The following is a 21,018-nucleotide window of genomic DNA, read 5'->3' on the forward strand; positions in this document are numbered from 1 at the left end:
TCGGCATATTTTTTTAAAGGAGGATTTTGTTGCAGACCTGTGTTACTGAAGTAACAAACAAAAAAGCCTACCACATTTTATCGCATCCAAAGTTCTTGAATATGTAACATGCTGCTCTTTCGTAATACTTTGATACCGATGAGGATATTATTAAAAATTCCCAGCTACCTCGCTAGAAGTCAATATCAAATCAAATATCATCGCAAATTCCAATTTCCGTTGGATAGTTACAGGAATTAAATGAATCTGAGAATTCAGAAGGAGACTCTTATGGTACGTATTTCGAAATTTTTATGTATATTTATGACAAAACTGTACTAATTTAATTTCAAACAGCATATAGGTACATTATATGAAAAAATACTTGATATATATTGAAATGTTAGTGCATGCAATTGTTCGTTTCATTAATCACCACAGAAATAATTACATTTGAAGTCCGATAAACACGGTGCTAAGAAAATGATCGAAAAACGCAAGAAATTAACAGCCGTTAGAGATCCGAAAAATACTCGTCACCCCAATTGATGTTTCTTTTTTGGCATAATCCTTTGAGCTTTTTCGTATCTCCGAAAAGAAAACAACGTGACTCGCAGAAGCCGTGGGATTAGGCATCCGTGCATGCAGGTGAGATTACCTACGGGACGAAGAAGTATGGTCAAATTTCACGCAGAGGTCATACGGAACGGGTACGACTAGGAGAGAAGTCTACGACGACGCGGATGACCCAGTTATATTATTAATGCGTCGACTCCAATCTCCCGTCTCAACCGACGTACATTGTGCATACATATGCCGTGAATGGTACATAACATTGAGTCTACGGTAGTCGTAGACAGACGTACATGTGTACTTCTGTACTCGAATCGAAGTGCAAGCTCGCAACAGTAACAAAATGGGAGTGAAATAAGGTATTCTAGGTTTAATTCCGCAGGTAAGCTTGATGCACGAAAAAAATGTCTGTGCATTATTTGACTGCAGCACAAATTACTGTTACATACCCAAATTTGGAACCTAGAGTGGATTTATTACGTAATTCATGTGAACTAAAAAGAAACTGACACGATTGTCTGAAATTCTTATATTTTAATTTGAAATATGTCGTTTCTTCTTCAAGATGACTTATTGTCCTTTTAATCCAGAATGTCAGAAGTAGATGAATAATGAATTCATTTTCGATTCCAGAGATGTGTATCATGAACGTCATTCAGGTTCAAACAACACAAGTCTGTAGCAGCTAATTGTGGCATAAATTTACGTAGGATTCTCCGCTTATTGTCAGAGTGATCAAAAAATCGAAAATTGTTTCGGTCGTAGAGCCGTAATCGCTATGAGAACCTGAGGAGTGTTATAAATTCGAAAAATGAAATATGAACGTAAACTGAACGGATATACCATTTTGTTAGTACATACACGCTATTGAAAACTCAAAAATTACCCAGTGACGGCATTTTGCAACTATATATCGTTATTTTCAAATCTGTTCTTGTGTGATCTACTTTGACATATTAAGTTTCTCCGAAGAGATCCGAAATTATAGGTATTTTTCTTCTCAAGTAGCTTTGGAACAAAAAACATGTTCTCTTTAAAGTACGTAAATGCATTTTTTTTTAATCATTTCTCAAAAGGATATATTCAACACTGTTGAACCAAACTTGTATAATTTCGCGACAATCAAGCGGCAAGACATTCAAACTATTGAACTGCGGTAGAAACTGGAAAATTGCCTCAGGAATTTTTTTTTTTTTTTTAATTCCTCCCTAAACATATACGGGAAAATTTGTCGATCAGTGCATATGGCATGCTAAAACTTCTTCAGTTCAGCACTTTGTGGCAGCATAATTTCCTTTAAAACTATTATCATCATCACCACCTGCGACGATTCACCAAAGGATTTCATGTAAATTTCAAAATAAGTTTGGTACAGTTTAAAAATCTTCGCACAACTTTTCGAAAAAGCTGTCGAAAGGGATTCCAGAGCTTATTAACAATCCTATTCAAGAATACCAAATAATTACCCATTCGCGTAATGAAACTTGAAAAAATTAACAATTTCAACACCGGTACACGCAACTCTACACCGATCGTACTCATACGTGCATGTAAACGATTTGGGTGGAGTTAAAAAACCAGAATAGCTGATCGACAGACGGACCAAAATATCGAATTTGCAAAGACGCGAAAATCTAATTCGTAGAATTATCATAATGTAGAAAGTTCAAGTATAGAAAATTGAAAATATAGAAACGAGAAGCACAGAAAGACAAAATATAGAAAGTTTAAAACGTGGAACGGCAGAATCTAAAATCTGTATACGGTTCTATATTATCGAAACGAATTCTGACGACTCTACATTTAACATTCTTTATTCTGACCTTTCTATTTTTTCACTATTCCATACCACGAGTTTCCATATCTCTAAATTACACCGAATAACATTTTCACTTCTTGAAAAATTCGCTATCGCGGCCCTTCCAATTCTCGATCTATCTATATTTTAACCCCCACCCAGCTATTTTCTTTGTCTCTAAACCGCGTGAGGTCAAAGGTCTGCAGCCCCTCGCGTATTTAAGCCGCCAGCGTTACCTTACTTTCAGGCGGGATCGTACAGAAAGGACCTAACACGGCTTCGGAAAGTCCCTTAATCCCGACAAGGAGACAGCTAGCCGCTAGTCCGGTGCCGCCAAGCTGCTCACTGTTCCACTTTGCAATTGTCGTTTAACGAGCCTGCATGCTGCACCACTCGTAACCCATCTACTTGTCCCCGCAACGGACAGCTTTGAGCTTTCGGTTTGATTCAGATTGGTCCCGGATACCGCGCTGCGGGCCGCAACCACCGGCTGGTAACGCGCCGCCCTCATCCCCCATTCCACCCCCAGCCTCGCCCAGCTCTGCCCTCTGCCCCCGGGGCAGCGAGCCCCTCGCCGAGTGAATCTATGTCACAGTCAGTGCATCCCTCGCGCTCGCTCTGCAAGCTCTGCAAGCTCTGCAGGCTCTGCAAGCTTTGCAGTCCGCCGCCGCCGCCGCCGCCGCCGCCGCCCTCCCGGCCTTCCGCTCATTACTTCCGAGCATCTTGTCCCGCCAAGATTTGTCCTCGAGGGCTCCGAGTCGCGTCAGCGATGAAAGTTAACGCTAGTGCAGATAAATCACGAACCTGCACCTTTGCCGAGAATCGTTACTTTGCAAAGTAGAATTTTTTTCATCTCTCGTCAATCATTTCTACCATTTTTAGTAAACAAGTAAGTATAATATTCCTTTGGCGTGCGCTTTTGTTACAAATTTTATACTAATTATAAGTATACGTAATGCTTGAATTATTTTTTCAACTTTGTAGTAATTTTTTTTTTTTTTTTCTGTCAGTACGTATGAACATATTTTTATGTTATCTCACCCTTGCATGAAAATAATACACGTTGAACAAGCGTGAAGGAATTTTTTTCCCAGCAGCAGGTATTTTCCAAGTAAGATCAGTCACGGATATTTTAAATTGGGAAACTCGACCTTCTTTATGCCTGTCAAATTCTTGCTATCTGCATCTGTGCTCAATACTTTTCCTACTGGTTTAGAAAATCTTGCGTTCCATTCACCAATTTTATAAATTTATAGCTGAACAATCGTTTCACACCGTGCGCGATTTGAGTGAAACTCAAAATGTACCGAAAACGTTTACTTGTAACCTTTCTTTATATTCATGTGAATCATTACTGTATACAAATATCAAATGAAGTCTCGAGGTATACCATAAAAATTCTCTGGATAGTTCTCGATATTTTATTCGATCACCCGAGTGCAGGGTAACTAAAAAAAAAATTTAACTCTTCAAAGTTTAAAGTTAAATGATATCAACTTATGTTGGTCAATAGGAGAACATGAAAAATCAACTGTTAAATTATGGTTTGTGGAATTTCACGTATAGCTTTTTGATGATCAGATGTCATTCGGAAATCTCTTGACAAAATTGACATGATTGTACGGTCTAGATTCATAGCTGTGAATAATAGCTTTGACAAGACTGCGTACACGGAAAAAAACGGACAGTATCAGCAATGCTGATGATCAGCTGATTTTGTTCTTCTCAATAGATTTGACACGCATGAACGCGGTATTTAAATTGTAATTATGACCTCTCTTAGTGACATAATTATCTATTCCTTTATTTGTCGTTTATTTTGTCATTAAGTACATATTTTTTATGATTGTATGTTTAACGTTCGTACCTCAACGCAGAGAAATATTTCGCTCAACGCTTGAAAAAATCTTCATAGTCACAATTTATATATCCTGGTACGGTTTTTAATTATCATCTTTATGAGGAAATTACATGTCGGTGCATGTTGTTCTGTTATTGCGGATATTTTTATGGTCCAGCCTAGGTGGTATCCCAGATAACAATTAGGGCAAAAAAAATATATCAGGGACATCGAAAAATTTATGTTTTTGTAAATGACTTTTTAAACTGAAAGTCTAGTCATTCGAAGTAAATTACAGATTACATAAGCTCAAAGATTTCTATTGCTCTATAACTTGTAATAATTTTGAGACATTGGTCTTTTTTTATACGATTTTTGGTTTACGATTAATTGTTGCCTGAGATTCGGTTTAGGCTTAACGATATAATACCATTGATTATAATTGCTCCTGAGCAAAAAGAGCTAAGTGCAGATACTCAAGTATCGTTCTTTTGTCGAGTGCAACACAATATTCTTTACTTAATACTACGCTTCGCCAAAGATATATTTTTCCGATGTCACAGACTTGGGACCAAATTCGCCGGGTGAAAATGTTCAACTTATATCAAAATATGAACCGGCGAGAAGAGGGTGAAAATCGTCGTGAACCGGATATGACCGGACACGATCGTTTCTGTCAAGTACGGCCAAAGTCACGGCGTAAACGACGGCAAGTAACTCGACGGGCCCAAAGTGCAATCGAATTGGACACTGAGGCTATGCTCTCTGCCAGAGGAGTTCTTGATCGGCGTGGACGAAGCGCAAGCATCGAGGACGACGAAAGTGAAGAAGAAAAAGGCTACCAGCTGACTAACAAAATTGATAGTCTTGCCAAGATTTTATTCAACCGAGTTACAGCAGCGCGTAACAGAGAACAGAATGACATTAGGTAAGTCATTTTTTACTATTCATTCATTCGCACTTGTTGTTGTTCGAATTGTTTCTTTACACCGTTTCAAGTATTTCATAAGCTCGAGAGAAACGAAAGAGAGCTAGAAAAATCAAGCATTGTAATATGCGATAGAGAAATTTTATGCTATAAATTTTGTCTTGATTTATCGAACATATTCACGAATTTACATTGCAGTACCTAAATATTTAAAAGACGCGAGAAGCTCGCCCTTTATCGTGTTAAATCAAAAATCGATGGGACCACTCGATGGCACTAAAATTTATAAGGAAAGTATTGCTCAAGTGAGAATTCAAAGAAGTTCAAATTTGGATTGAAATGAACTAGAGATATAAAAAAATCAAAAAAACAATTTTCACAAAAAATACAGTAGTAGGGGAAAAAGTGTGTTGAAAATATCTACTCTGCGATAAGCAATGATCATTGACAACAGATTGCATATAGCAAATATAGTGCTTGTTGCAGTCTGAAGAATATACCTAATTTACAATAAGATTCATTGCAAACATATAATTCTAATTTTTATCAGTTTAATACGTGCTGAAGAGTTTAAAACAATTGAATAATTATGTTAGTTTGATTTTACGCTAATACCTATACATATAAATGAGAAAAGCCTATAACGATGTCACGTATGAACATGTAAAATAATTCATTTCGTCGAATTACAAATATAATTTGAGGAAACGAGGCACGACGGACTTCGCAAGAAATTTTGACAAATTTTTTTTTTAATATCGAGATATCATTAGACGTTTGTTTAATATGTATTGAGTTAGAGTATGCAACATTCTTTTGAGATAAAAGAAATTGTTTTAAATATTTTTTAAGAATAATATTTTAAATAAAGGCCTTTTGCTCCGAAATATACATTTTTCTTGTCATACATATTGGTAGATAATTAATCAATGATTTTTTTAGTACAGGTAGAGTTAAAGGATGCGGAGTTATTTAAGATGAAGAAATGATTGTAAAATTTTTGGCGGGGCTCCGTCGTGCCCAAGAAATTATTATTATTTTTTTTTTAATCATGGCAAAATGATAATGAATTTGTTCGAGATAGGTCAAAACGGTTTTTACCCGGTGCTCAAAACCCAGGAAAAAAAAATTTAGGTCTTCCCTAAACAGGAAATCTTCCAATTATACTACCAATGAAAACGCTGTATCCAATCCATGTGTACCGGTCACCAAAATTGGTGCTGGAAGGTGAAATGAGCAAAGTTCACGAGCACTGTACAATATGTCCTAATTTGTGAGTTATGGTTAATCGTAATTGCTGACATCCGTCGAATTACAGCTTGAGTATCGCCAACTGTAACCGCAAGAACCTAAACTGAACGACAAACAAACTGTACATGTATATCGTATCACAGTGCGGGTGAAGTGAACGTGAAAACCAGACGTATTATGTACGAAAAGACGAATTTACGCATCGATCATTTTTTAATCGTGTATTGATCTATCGCAGTTATAAGAGTTCGGAGTAGTTATTTAAACTCAAGGGATTCGTGATACAAATTCACGCCCTGAATTTACTCGAGAACAAAGCGAGTATACATTTTTTTTTTTTTTTTACATGAATGCAATTAGGCCCAGAACCAGACGACCGCAAAGGTACAATAAATCCGAGTTTACAATTCACATTTAATTGCTAAATCTGATGTTATTTGCAAGCATTTGAGTACCCTTTTAAAAGCCTTTGAAATAATTTGTATTCTAACGACGTCACGTTTCATCGCCACGGTGCTCGAGATAATAATTTCAAAGAGCAAATTTGCGTAATTATTTTTACTTGGCTTTGAGGATACGTTTCCTGAAGTGAATTCAATGTTCCGACTCTTAGGAATAAGAATAAAATTACGTATTTCGGTACGATTTTCTGGCATGCCTTTGAATATGTCTCTTCAGTTTGGTAAAAATACGTACATGCAGAGAAACTTGTGTAATATTTACCTTCGAATGTCGTTATTCCTGCTAAGAATAAGGTGGTTAACCAGATTGCAATAATATTATTATGACTGTTGTTTGTTTTTATTGGATGAAACCTTTGCAGTCGTTCGGAATTGTGGCATAATAACAATGATAATGACGATAATCTTCGGGCAACGAAATGTAATCCTTGCTTCTCGCGGTTGGTCCGGTGTTGGTCTCCGCGTTCCACATCTCCTGATCATCATTTAATTAGGCGAAATGTATGCGGTTTACACATGCGTACGAATTATTTAGGTCAAATCAGGTACGAATTACGCAACACATATACACGTTCCACATACACCTCAAGTGCAATACGCTACAATTCGACCCGCAATCAATAACACAGGTCAACACGAATTTCGACTTTGATAAGAAGGCATGAAATTTGGATAGATTTATCGACAGTTAGACGAAAAAAATATATATGCCCCGAATACGTTTGCGTTTGTATTCAGGAGAATAGTTGAACAGTGTTTTAGAAAATCCATAGTTAAAACTTTTTATTTATTGATAACTCGAAACAAATATATTTATATGTAATTTTTCCAACTTTTACTATCATATCAAATTACAAAATAGTGGAAAAAAGTTTAAAAGTGAACCCTCTTACTTTTTCTTTCATGTTCATAAGTACTTTCTCTCACTAAATCCGAAATGTAGTCCCCTTTCATATTTTCGTTGTATTGGCCCTGATAACGTTGTTCGAAGTTCATTATTCAAAACGTTCTCCTTGTTTTTCTGAGTACGCCCCCATGTTGTTTTCAAATTTATCTAAATGAGCATGCAGCATATGTACTCTTAGAGACACTCTGCAACCCATGGTTTTAAAGTATTTTAACATGTTTTCAACTAGCTGTTGGTAATTTTTAACTTTGTTGTTCCCTAACAATCCAGGGACGACCGCTTTAAAACTATTCAAACTTGTTTTTTCGCGGTATTTTTAATTATACCAGAAATATTTAATATTTCTACGATAACTCGAAAAAATTTATTATTATCAAAACTGTTACAAAGGCAAACTTAATATGGAATATGGGTACTTTTCCTTTATTTTGGAGCATAATGAATAGAAAAATCATGACTTAAATTTCAGGACAAAGAGAAAATAAATTTGCTGCATAGTTGTGTAATCGACTAACAATAAGATAAATCTTTATAATTACGAATCTCGCGTCTAAGTATGATGGTATATTTCTTTGGTCTATATTTGCATACATTAATATTCCGTGTAACAAGCAGACGAGTAAATGGTTACAGATTGGAACTCCTGTATATGTATTTAATTGGATAAATTCTGATGTGGATTATAACGCAAAAATCTGCTCAACTTAAAAATTTTTCTTTTCATACGTACCCGAAAAATTTTCGTCCTGCTATTATCGCCATGCAAGGTCATAAAATTAGTCTAAATTTCTAAATACAGAAATTAAGTTCTTTCGCTCCTTGACAGTCGTTTTGTTTTTTAGTTCTGTTATTTATTTGTCATTAAAAATAAATAAATTATACAAGACTCGGTTTGACAAACAATCACGACGATGCTCTGTGGTCGGACGAAGAAGATGTTGACACTCCGAATTTTCCATTACCATCCAAAAAGATAACGAATTGATGCTATGTCAGTAACAAATAGTATGAAGGAATGATGTATAAAAATAAGAGTATACATTTTTGTTATTGATTTTAACATGTTATACCTATAAATGTTATCGCGAAATGTATATACATAGGTACAACATATTTTATGCCTTCATGTATCTATCGTTCAATTAAAAAATACAATCAAGACTCGAAACAAAACCTTCAAATTCAAGATCCTTCGTTGTAGCTGCTAAAGTCAGGTACCTATGTTAAAAACGGTCCCTTTATAGTTGACGATAAATGGGACCACCTGGATAAAAATTTGGGAAGAGAGTCATGAATTCCATTTAAGAATTCTCCAGTAATGTTATTTGCAATAATGATATCGAACATTCTTCCTATTATCGAAATAAATCTGAGGAAATTCGAATAACACAAGCTAATACAAGATATCAACGATTTGAAAAAAGTTTTTATTCTCGAGTCAACGATAATGTTCACTTTTTTGACCTGACAAATGAGAGAAAAGTAGCATAAAGTTCTCTCACATACCTTTTCCCTCATCTACGGGGAAAAAATAGCACTATTATTAGTATTGTGAACTTTCAATAATATGCTAGTTTTCAGACCAATAAAATGATTACACTTACACGTAAAAGGTAAAATTACAAGAGTTTTTTTATACAAAAATACTTTTATTCGTTTTTTTTTTTTCATTAGTTACAATAATTTTTTATCGAAAAATTTCAGTGAAGTTTCCAAATTCAATTGTGGGAATATCAATTGATTATTTACTATTGCGATTTCGTAAAATCCATATTAAAATCCATTTATTTATGCGTCAAATGAAAATGCATTGGAGTGTTTTGTTCAAAATTGCGTTTAGAATGGGGCTGTTGAGCCCTTTTTCGCGTATCTGATCAGCAAGCAAAATGAACACGAAAACGTTAGCATCGGATCGAAAGTACCAAATTTCAGTTATTTTGAACGTTGCAATTATGAAATCTTGTCTGAAATGATTGACATTTAATTATCTTCTGATACCGGCATGTTCTCAAATTCATTTCTTTTCCAAAGAAGTACGATTCTGCAGCGACAAGACTTTTTAATTTCGGCAGGTACATAGTTGGAATGTCTGCGTTTGAAATTTTTTATTTTTTTTTTATAACGTATCCCATTCACGTGTCATAGAAACGGACGGCATCAGTACACTGCTCTGGATTGCTACGGACCATCCGCTTGTGAGGATGTCGGCGAATGTATGGAGATGGAGAAAAGATCTAGGATTCAAGCACTAACGATTTGCCAATCTCATCTTAAAGGATCAACACGGTACAGTCTGACAAAACAACTAAACAACGTTGGTAAGTTGCAAAGAGTTCCGAGAGTCGTCACTAATTATACCCGATGTTACATGCAATGCGTACTATTTTCGAATTCAACGACAGGATCTCGCGTCGACAAACATTGGTTTGCGGTGAGAGATACAACGCTGAAAGCCGACAGGCTCTTGACGCTTGCACCGTTGAGCAGAAACTGCCCAATAAACATCTGTTCGTCCATACGAGAGACGCTGAATCATTTATTTCTTGCGTTGCAACACCCATATATTTGCCCTGTGCTTGATCTCGACTTCAAAGAATTCAAAGGGCAGAATTATGTGATTCTTGTGCAACCCATCAATCAAGGAAGTTTGAAGGACCTCATATATGGGGTACGGCTCTTATCACTATATTTACTAAGAATAAATTGACCATAATTTGGGTTACCGTACGAAGTTACCAAAATCTACAATATATTGTGTCCACAGTGACGGTAGAATATTCAATTTGCTAACGAACGGTAGATTTACACGTGCTTAAAAAAAGCGGTACTGTTTTTTACTGGAAAAGTTTGGACCTCTGAATTATTGTAACGTTTCAATTTCTGCTGACAACCTGACACTAATTTTACCACAAAAACTTCGTACACATTTAAAAGTAACAGCCCGATGGGTGAAAATATCCCGTTTATAAAACTTGTTTCATACAATTCTTCATTTTATTTTAAAAGCGTTTACCAAGAAACTTCGAAGTGACATTTTATTACGAACGCTCTAAACAAACAACTTGCCCTTCTTATTGTTAGCCATTCATCTTGAAGTTTATTTAACGGGAAACATAACTTCCCAAACCTTAATACTGGACTAAACAAAACACACGATACACGTTACAAAGGTTGGAAAAATAATACAGATTTTCTAAACACTTGGATAAGCATTTTGAAAGATTGTACGAATATGAAGCAAAAAAAACTCTTCTTCAGATCGAAAGGAATTGTTGGAATGAAGATTGGAGTCAAAAATACGTGACTCGTGGCAAGGGTCTACCGCTACCACAGGTGCAGCGATTAGGTCGTCAAATTTTAGAAGCATTGTTATTTCTGAAAGAGCGTGGCTTCCCAACAGTGACACACTTACATTCTGGCAATGTGATTGTTCAAAACGGAGTCGCTCGTTTAGCAGGTTTAGAAAATACTCTGCTCGGTTTCACAAGCCGTATCTATCCCGTTGTCACTTCCCGATCGTCGCACTTAAACTTTATCGACACGATATGTTTCGGTAAGGAGTCTGCTAATTTTATCGAATCTTCCTGCTCTACCAGAACTCATCCATCCCAAATGACATCAATTTAAAATTTACAGTATCTGAATAAAATTCTCATCTTTTATTTCCAGGCCATGTGTTATTCGAGATGTGCGCAGGGTATGAATTGTGTTCATTTAAACCAACAGAAACGCAACTGTCCGATATCAACAAGTACCCTCAGGTTTGTTGATTACTCGATATTAATTTTCTTTAAATTATTGACTATATTGCGTTAAAACTTTTCGCGACGATTTCCTACGATAAAATATAAATCGATTCATCATTCATGTTAGTTATTTATAGTGACATTTGAATAATCTCAATTTCTCATTCATCTAGATTCTTGAAATTTTGGAGCTTATATTTGAACAGCCAGATGCTCGCTATCCCAGCGTGGAGGAGCTGCTGTTACATGATTTATTCCGCAATATTGATCTTCGCGAAATGCGAAGTGCGCCGGTAACGGTAAAAATTTTCTGTAAAATAATTTATAAACAAAGAGATATCTATAACTGTAACATGGATGTGGGGCCACAATTCGGTAAATTTTTCAGCCTATGATCTTAAAAAATTTCTGGAGATTCAGATTATAAAAGATCTAATTAGAAGTGTAAAAAAGACTTGCAAAATGATTTAGAATATACCGAGCGGAATACAGTCTCAACCTATACTTGTTACAGATGTTCCGTCCAACTTTATCACCTCCCGTGGTTAACTTACTAGATGGAATTAAACGAAAACATATCAACAAGAGGTAACCTGGCTATTTTCAAAATGTAACCGTTGTACTAATTTTTATCGCGATTTACAGTTAGTAGTTACTTCCTGCCTAAGTTTTGCTTATTCAGACCACGATGAGCAGAAGTACAAGTTTTGTAGGTAAACACTTCAATTCAAGTGAATGAATATTTAAGTTGAAAAATAGAAGAAACTAATTGTGGTGTGAATAAATGCGAATTTATTTTTAATTGTAGTCAATTTTGGAATGCTGAGTATTGATTTTTGAATTATTTTAATTCCATTTGCATGCTAGCAGACACAGATCTCATTCCGCAGGCGATGTGCCAGCCGCGAGAAGAATCTACTGGTAATGTGTGAATATTCACATGCTAATCTGAAATGCTATCAGTACAATTTGATTTGCCCTACAGACTGGAGAGTATTGATAGTGAGGACGTTGTATCGCTTGACAATCCTGCACCAGAACATAGAGAAGAAATTGAGGAGTCTTCACTTCTTGCTGAGATATACGACGAGCTTTCGACTACAACTATTTAAAATCCAGACCAGGAGCGATTTAATTGAGTAAATTTTTTTTTTTTTTTTTTGTATTTATCAGGGTTTATTTTAATTTTATCGCGTTAAACAATGTTTCTTTATTGCGTTTGAAAAAACAACCATTGTAGATTTTTGTTAGTCACTTATACGATACTGTATACCCACGTATACCTCGTAAATATAAACAGAAAATGAATCAACACTCCAATCAACTTTTCACTGTTTTACTATCAAAAACAATAATTAACGCTGAGAAACTACTCGTACGAGTATGCTCATGCAAACGTACTTTGAACTAATGATATTCCTGAGATACTAAAGACTATGATGAGAATAAATCAAACACCTAATACAAATATAATATAATCGCGGTATTAGAATAGATAATGAAACACAAAATGATTACGTTATTATTTCATTTTAAATTTTCTAGATGAAAAATTTAAACTTCCCGCCAACGGTTACGTACATTATGATGAATTACCAACAATCATAAATCATGTAATCAAAGTTTTTAATCAACACAATAACATAACTCATTACACATTTTTTGTTGCCAGGATACCTTGTAAAACTTTGACAACAGACAAACAGTAGATCTGATATAAAAAACAGTTCAATTCAGATTCTGATCCAGATGACATGACACTGGTACATATAATAGATTGTGAGTTTTGTGAAATTATTTATGTTTATTCATTAATTAATGTCTTAGAAGAATATTTTCACTCGTAGAAAAAGTAATAATGTCAATTCGCTCAGTGATAATATTTATAATTAAGTAAGATGACCCATTGAACACACAATTTGCATGAAGTGATTATTCTTACTATCTTTGTATCCATCCGGATTTGTCGATAGCCAACAATTTCAATTTTTTGACTTACATATGTCGTGGGCACACATAGAAATTCTTGTTATTCCATAACTGTTGAAAATTACATTTTAGTATGCTCCTAAAACTCTCTGCTCTATGTCGAAAAAAAAAAAACGTGAGAAATTTGGGTATATGTATTACAATATTACAAAGAGATTTTTAGGTATACGAAGACAATTTAACGATCAACATAAATGAACTTCAGCAAGAGAAATTTTCATCTCACTAATGACATACTAATAAATTCTCTGTATGTGCCCGAAATAAAATGATTGTTAACTGCAGTCAGCCTCATGTGTCCAAGGGATCAACTCGCGTGATCCACAGTACGCTGTACAAAAGTAAAGATAAACGTGGAATAACCTGACTTTAACAAGGATATCTACAAATACCCTGCTTGTTCAGCTCAAAGTGATTTTTCCGAAATCTCGTAAGTAACGTTCAACCAAATGATAAACACCTTATGCAATAAAACTTGTGAAATATGACGATGAACCATTATTATTTGGTACAAGAAGATTAGGTATAAACCATTAGTAATAAATTACTTGCAACAAATTATGACGCTCCACCCTCAAGCTCACTTGCAGGCGTATCTGGTTCTTCGTCATTGTAAATGTTCTCAGCCATTTGCCAAACTTGCATTATGTTGTCTTCTGACACAGAACAAATAACCCATGGCTCATTGGGGTTCCAAGAGAAGTCACTTATTTTGGCTGTATGTCCACCATGAATGAACTAAAACAAAAATATTACGTGATTTTCCAATGGTAATAAAAAAAATTACTTTTTACAAACCCAAGTTTCTACATCTGTTGTTCACTCTCTCTAACCACAAAATACAATAAGGAAATAAAAACAATAAAAGTGATTCTTCTTTTACCAGTGTTATAATAGTACCTAACATACAGAACAACAACGAAACGAGTCAAAATTGGCTGCAAACTGTAGAATTCAGTGAATATTACCAGTAATTCGGGTGGTCCATCTTCAGCATCTTCAGTGGACTGTTCTTCTCCGATCTTACTCAGATCCCAAACATGTAAGCGTCTGTCGGTTCCGCTGCTAGCCAAAATTGTCTCATTGTGCGGTGACCATTGTACTTGGAAAATTTCGTCTTTATGGGACTCGAATGAGTGAAGCTTCAACTTCAAATTTCTCAGATCCCACAGAGCTACCGTCTTGTCAGCACTGCCTGTGGCTAATATAAATTCCGAGTAAGGGTTGAAACTCAGACAGTTTACTTCTGCTGTATGAGCATCCACAGTATGGCTCGGCTTACTTGTGTTATTACATCTGTCCGCAAGCATAAAAACACATTAGAAAAACTCCGGTTATTCAATATATTATTTGAACTAGTTCAGTGTTAGTGAAATGTTTGTAATAGCTAATAATCAGAAAGAAATAAGTGGTAATTAGTAATATTTGTAATTGAAAATTGTCTCAGTAACTATTTTAAAAAAATCAGTGGTCCAAATATCTTTAACAATAATAATAATTATTATTTTTTAATCACAATTATATTTGCAATCGATGGGAGGAAGTAAGGAGTATAGCAGGGATTTGTGGCAGTTGTAGTAGAAACACCCGCATTTGCACAAGGGACAAGGGAAACTGCCGAAAAGCTTGTTCAGGTGTAGCTGGACCCAAGTCCAAACCATCGACCAGTAATCCGGCACCTGAACGGCGTGAGCATCTTCCATTTTTGCAAATTGCCGTTCAGGACCAAATTGACAAGCCAGGTATTTGAACCAGAGTCCTCCTGCTCCTCAGCCATGAGTGCTAGCACCTGAGCTACTATGGTCGGTGGGTAACTTTATAGAACGCCGGTATATACTCGAATTACCATGCTAGTAAAATGAAAGATAATTTGCTTACATATTCAAATGGCCTAAAGCCTTTAGTATGAGAAATGAATTAAAGCATGAAAAAAGTTGGATTCGTAACACAGCATTATACCTTGTATCCCAAATCATAAGTTTTTGGTCATCAGCTACTGATCCAAACAAGGACTCGTGGAGCAAATGCCAAGCGACATCTTCCACCACAGCTGTGTGACCAGTAAATATAGTCTTGGCATCGATTACTCTATGCTCTTTAGGTGTTGCATTGATGTCCCACAAGCATATAGTGTGATCGTCAGATGCGCTCAACAAGTAGCCGTTCAGGTTTGGATTCCACGACAAGCCGTATCCTTCTTTTTGATGTCCACGCAACCTACGAAAGTGTGATGCATATAATATTGTTATGCAAGGAATTTGACAATGAACGTAATAATTATTCATATTTTTTACCTGAGATCTGGATGGCATTCACCGTTTGGATCGGGTTTGCTGGGATGCTTGGTATAGTCAAATACTAGTACGTCACTGGAGGGAGTTTTTGTAGCAATGACGCATGGATTTTGCGGCATGTAACGTGCCCTGTTGACTTCACCTTCGTGATTGATTTTTATCTCGATTTCAATTTTTCCACTGACAGATCCAAATCCTCCAAACTCTCCTTTCTCATTGTCGTAATGAGAAGCATCGAACTGTGCATCCTCATTGGGTAACTGTACGCTGGCAATTAGCAAGTGGTTTTGTTCATCGGAAGTATGAGTACCCAAAATAAGACGGTGCACAGAATAATCTTTCCCTTCTGGTCTTGTAACATCAGGCAACCATTGAGCTGTAAGGGAGGGCCACTCCAGGGCATGAGTCATTACAAGATCGTACAGAAAGGGAGTATTTTTCTTCCATATTTTGTACTCTTCATTGATGACACGTTCCTCAACCGCATCGTCAAATGTTTCTGAAAAATATTCCTTCATTCGTCAAATGATCGCATAACCAATATGAGGAAATTAATTTTTTATTGTCAACACGAATGACTCGCAAGAAGACTACACGTTCATATTATGCAATTTTTCCATTGATGATACAAGTTTTGAGCAAATATTTACTCTGGAGTAAATTTAGCACTACAGATGGTGTAAACATGTCACTGTTCACAACCAAGTTGTCCAGCAACCAAATAAAATTAATTCCTATTCGAAACTCAATGCCGATTGCCGTCGCGGAATCCTTATTTTGTAACTTGTGACCATTACTCTACATCCTACATGTCACCGATAACGTTTATTTCGCGAAATAAGCATCAGGCATGATTGTGTAACAACAGGTAGATTTCTTGCTCATTGACTGCAGTTTGTATTTGAAGTGCGTGAAAGTAAGTTTTCCAGTTTAATCTATGCAATATTTACATTTTTTAAACATTGTCGGAACATGACTGCTGAAAATTTGCAAAAACAAATAACTACCCAAAAAAACTTCTATTCTGTATGAATTTAACACCTTTTAATAATCAATAAACATGGATAGAAAAACTTGTTTGCAATGATTACAAAATAACGAAATAGAATACTCTGATATTTTTTGGCAAGATATAAATGTAACTACACATCGTACCATGGGTAGCGTCCGGTGTTGGACAACTGTACAAAGTCTTAGTAAATGCAACATTTAAAATTCTTTTTTGTAATACCTGTACCAAAAGCGCTCTTCTATGCACCATCTACAGGTACTTGAAGGAGTCTTTTAGACACCAGTGCCAGAAAACTTTCTCAAACCGCTAGCGGCCAATAGAGTTGCAGGCAAGTGTTCTTGTACCGCTAGCAGATTAAAAAAAAAATTGTCTCGTGCCCAGGTTTAAAAGACTTCTTCAATGCGGGTGGACGGTGCATAAAAAAATAAAACCAGGATTTTCGTTGCAGATGTAATAAAAAAGTAGCATGGGATACACGATCAAAAGGTAGCGATGTTGAGCTCGTGCTATGCCTTTGCACTCGCTGTGCGGTATTGCTACCTTTACATTCTTGTATCAAAAAATACTGCTAGATTTCCTATGCTTTATCTGAATTTTTCAAGTTTCGACATCAAATCAACAGGTTTCAATAAATCAAACCTGATCAAATATTATGAACAATTCTTCCAACTAATTCTTTAGCCTCATAGTGACATTATTGTAAATCACATTATAATGTTGAGTAAGAGAATAAACACAATAAAACTTTATTTAGACGTTTTTTAAACAGTATGAAAATTATGATCTATAAGTGAGAATAATGTTAAAATGAAAATCCATGATTTCTTATTTAATGCGTTTTACTTGAATTTATGATTTTAAATGGCTTCGGAGTTGGGGTTTTATCATATTATTTACAGTAAACTGAACCGATACCATTGAATAAATATAGGATGCGAGACAAGTAATAAACTTTATGCAGTAATTATTCATTGCAAATTGGTTGCATACATAGTACGGAAAGCTTTAACAATTATACTGATGATGTTTATTTGAAAATCTAGGTGATTGTCAATTCAATGTAATTGTCGTTGATATAGAGAAATGGTGCTAGGGACCAGAATAAATAACACATAGGTGAAAAAGACATATACAAAAATGATATAATGTATAACTGAAATGTTTCAGAATAGTATGTATGCAAAACTACTGGACCAGAAAAAATTGAAAGTTAATGAAAAATAATGCACGTGTGTAAAATATAAAATAATGTTTTCCCACGTTAAGGAATTATTTTTAATTGCTTTACATGTATTTTGTCTGTGTTATAAACCATTTTTCATGTTAATTGATCTTCTCAAGAATATTATAAACGAAATATACATCCATTTCATCTTAATTTAAATGAGTGTATGTAAGACTTTTAGGATCAGCCCTTTCCCTACTTTCTATTTTCAAATCCGCATGAGCATTTCCAATGTTTCCAATGTTTAATATAATAAACTACAAACTACAGGTTTGAATGCAAATTTGTAATTCTCTCAATTCGAAAAAATATATATATTTCCAGCTTTTCCTAACTTTTCTTGTGGCAAATAGAATTCTATGGGGTTCTAATGCTCAGTTCTCTCTAGCAACTAGATGCCAACGACTAGTAACGAGTATATTTATCACAATTAGCGAGCAAAGGGTTTTAAACGTGTAATTTCATTTCGATATAATGACTTTGAAATTTTTAAAGGTTTCCTCACTATTACAACATTCCCAGACCATATGACTATGATCATGTTTCGTTGGGTGAGGCTGCATCTTCGGAAACTCGATTAAAGATTGTTCAGTATCTATAAACATGAAGCAATTGCTTTGTCTAAAGTGGATGTAATGTATGAATTTCTATAGGGTACTTGTTGCATTGGGTTACATTAAAATAATTCAGTAGTTTACTTCATGTTTCAAATCAGCTGATAACCTCATCCATTCAAACAGAAGATGCGAACAATGAAAAATGAGCAAATAGAATTCATAATGGCTCGAACTCAGTGCTATTATCAAATCGCTCAAAGTTGGCATAAAAATGTATGTATGCTCAAAAATATTATCTTATACTGTTATATTGCAGTAAAAAATTACCGGCCTCTACAAATAACTAGTCGAAGAGGGACTCGAACGTTGCGCTCGACTTTGTGCAAAAGTAGATGCTGTGTATGTTCTGAAATATTTGAGAGATGCGTAGAATCGCGATTACCTAGGAGCTGCGAAATTATAATCTTGCAAATCCGCGGTGTATATACAGGAATAAATTTATTACGCGAGCTGTGAATGCGATTCGGAATGTGAAGCGCGTAAGCTAGTAAAAATACAAGTCTTTCACAAGGGATTTGGGATGTATCAATAACAACTTTAAATTGCTTAAGTGCGTAGAGATAGAAGAAATAATGCTTGATTATGGCTTAAAGTATCGCTCAGCACGCTCACCTCCGTCTTTGTCTCCCATTTGTGTTTGGTTTGAAATAGATATTCTGTACAACCAGCTAGTTTTAGGCTACCTCCAAACACTGCGCCCGCCAAAAAGACGCGAATGCTCCGAAACCGGGAACCGTCAAAGGCCTCAGCCATACATCGTTAAGGACATAGATGATGTACTCACTATAAATTAGAAGCACCTCTAGAGTGTTAGATAAAACGACAAATTTCATAGTGTTTTCTGCTGGCTGCTGTGACGTTGAACAACACTCCACGAAATTTCTTGAATGCTATACACTAGAAACTATCGTATAGGGGCTCTATTCTCGAGTTGAAGACCCTAGATATCGTATGCGAGATGTATGAGGGCAGCCCCCTGACACTCACCACTGCTCGTATACTAAAAAATTGTACGCGTCTTGTCCCCGTTTTTTAATTCCTCTACGTGGCGCTAGTAGACTCCGGGTAGACTTCCGACACGCTTGCTGCCCTCGCTGACCGCGCGCAAGCTCGTCAGGTAACTACTAGCGCCACTAGTGGTGGAACTTGGCGGCAGAATCGAGGGACATTTTGCGAACCACTTTTAGCAGCATGTGTCAGGGGGCTGTCTGAGGGTGTATTCCGACCTCCGTGAAGTTGGCCCCCCGAAGTTGTTATTTTTAAATCTAATTAATGCAATTCGTTTGAGAATCGTTTGAGAGGGTTTGAGAGTAAAGAAAAATCGTTTGAGAGTTAATAGTTTTTCCGGAAAATTGATTTTAATTTTGGGTGTGAAGTTGGTGCATTAATTAGATTTAAAAATAATAACTTCGGGGGGCCAACTTCACGGAGGTATATCATTTAAAATATTAACTATCTAACAGTTTTTTTCTACTCTCAAATCCTCTCAAACGATTCTCAAACGATTAAAAAAAAAATTAAACGTCTAAGTCTATTTTTTGAGGAGATAGAAAATATGGGGGCCAACTTCACACCCAAAATTAGGATCAATTTTCCGGAAAAACTATTAACTCTCAAACGATTTTTCTTTACTCTGAAACCCTCTCAAACGATTCTCAAACGAATTGCATTAATTAGATTTAAAAATAACAACTTCGGGGGGCCAACTTCACGGAGGTTTCCTTTACTCCCTTCTTTACTCTCCATGGTCTGAAATGTCCATAGACTTATAAAGTCTATAGAAATATCGAATTCGATATTATGTAGCTGTATTCGTGAGCTTCCGTTAGGTAATCGTGTACGATAATTATCGTCCACTGTTTATCGACTGCGTAAGACCGTGCAATACTGCAAATCGTATACGACAAAAAACCGATAATTTGAATTATCTTTTGTTTCGAATATAAAAGTTGTAATATGGTTGTTATTAAATGAATAATTAAACGAGGTTGTATATTTCATCTCATTCCATTTATTCATAATCAAATTACAAATGTACCATTAAAATCAGAAGTTTGTTTATCGGCAATAATATTATTTCTGAAGTTACGAAGTAAGTAGCTTATAATTCAGTTATAAATAATTTCAACCTTACATTGGTATCGCATTATAACATTCCAGACTGTAAACCAATAATTGTACCCACTGGAAATTTATTTTTGATCGTATTTATGGTAGGTTGAAGCTAATATAATGGATCTGTCGGACGCTTCACGCTTCCTTGCGATGCGTTGTTGGAAAGAACCGAAGAATAAACGAAGAATCGTTGACTAAAGTATATAAAGACAGTTGCCGTTAATGGGCTTTGGTGTGACAACCGAAAATCGCCGTGCGCTTGCGCTTCTTGAGATGTTCCAAC

General features: G+C 35.6%; 2 protein-coding genes across 14 annotated transcripts; one reads left to right on the forward strand and one right to left on the reverse strand.

Moving 5' to 3' along the window:
• The first annotated feature begins 35 nt into the window (after positions 1 to 35).
• On the forward strand, positions 36 to 13,570 carry Slob (Slowpoke binding protein). 13 transcript variants are annotated; one of them, XM_046611207.2, is made up of 10 exons: positions 36 to 273; positions 4,754 to 5,118; positions 9,883 to 10,055; positions 10,140 to 10,405; positions 10,996 to 11,290; positions 11,407 to 11,498; positions 11,657 to 11,782; positions 11,998 to 12,071; positions 12,351 to 12,404; positions 12,469 to 12,609. In XM_046611207.2, coding segments are annotated over exons 1-10 (1,479 nt in total). In that variant the 5' UTR covers positions 36 to 240; the 3' UTR covers positions 12,470 to 12,609. The 13 variants fall into 13 exon arrangements, with proteins under 13 accessions (XP_046467163.1, XP_046467336.1, XP_046467074.1 ...); XM_046611380.2 differs by having other exon boundaries at positions 12,354 to 12,404; XM_046611549.2 differs by having other exon boundaries at positions 37 to 273; positions 11,657 to 11,776; positions 12,354 to 12,404.
• Positions 13,158 to 19,371, reverse strand: Caf1-55 (chromatin assembly factor 1 p55 subunit). The gene is made up of 5 exons (XM_046611769.2): positions 19,233 to 19,371; positions 15,767 to 16,265; positions 15,432 to 15,689; positions 14,441 to 14,768; positions 13,158 to 14,210 (listed from the first exon to the last, which is right to left on the reverse strand). The coding sequence occupies exons 1-5, from the start codon at positions 19,249 to 19,251 to the stop codon at positions 14,031 to 14,033; spliced, it is 1,284 nt and encodes a 427-aa protein (XP_046467725.1). The 5' UTR covers positions 19,252 to 19,371; the 3' UTR covers positions 13,158 to 14,030.
• Between the last annotated feature and the right edge of the window lie 1,647 nt (positions 19,372 to 21,018).

The sequence above is a fragment of the Neodiprion pinetum genome, chromosome 1 (genome assembly GCF_021155775.2).
Source record: "Neodiprion pinetum isolate iyNeoPine1 chromosome 1, iyNeoPine1.2, whole genome shotgun sequence".
NCBI lineage: Eukaryota > Metazoa > Arthropoda > Insecta > Hymenoptera > Diprionidae > Neodiprion > Neodiprion pinetum.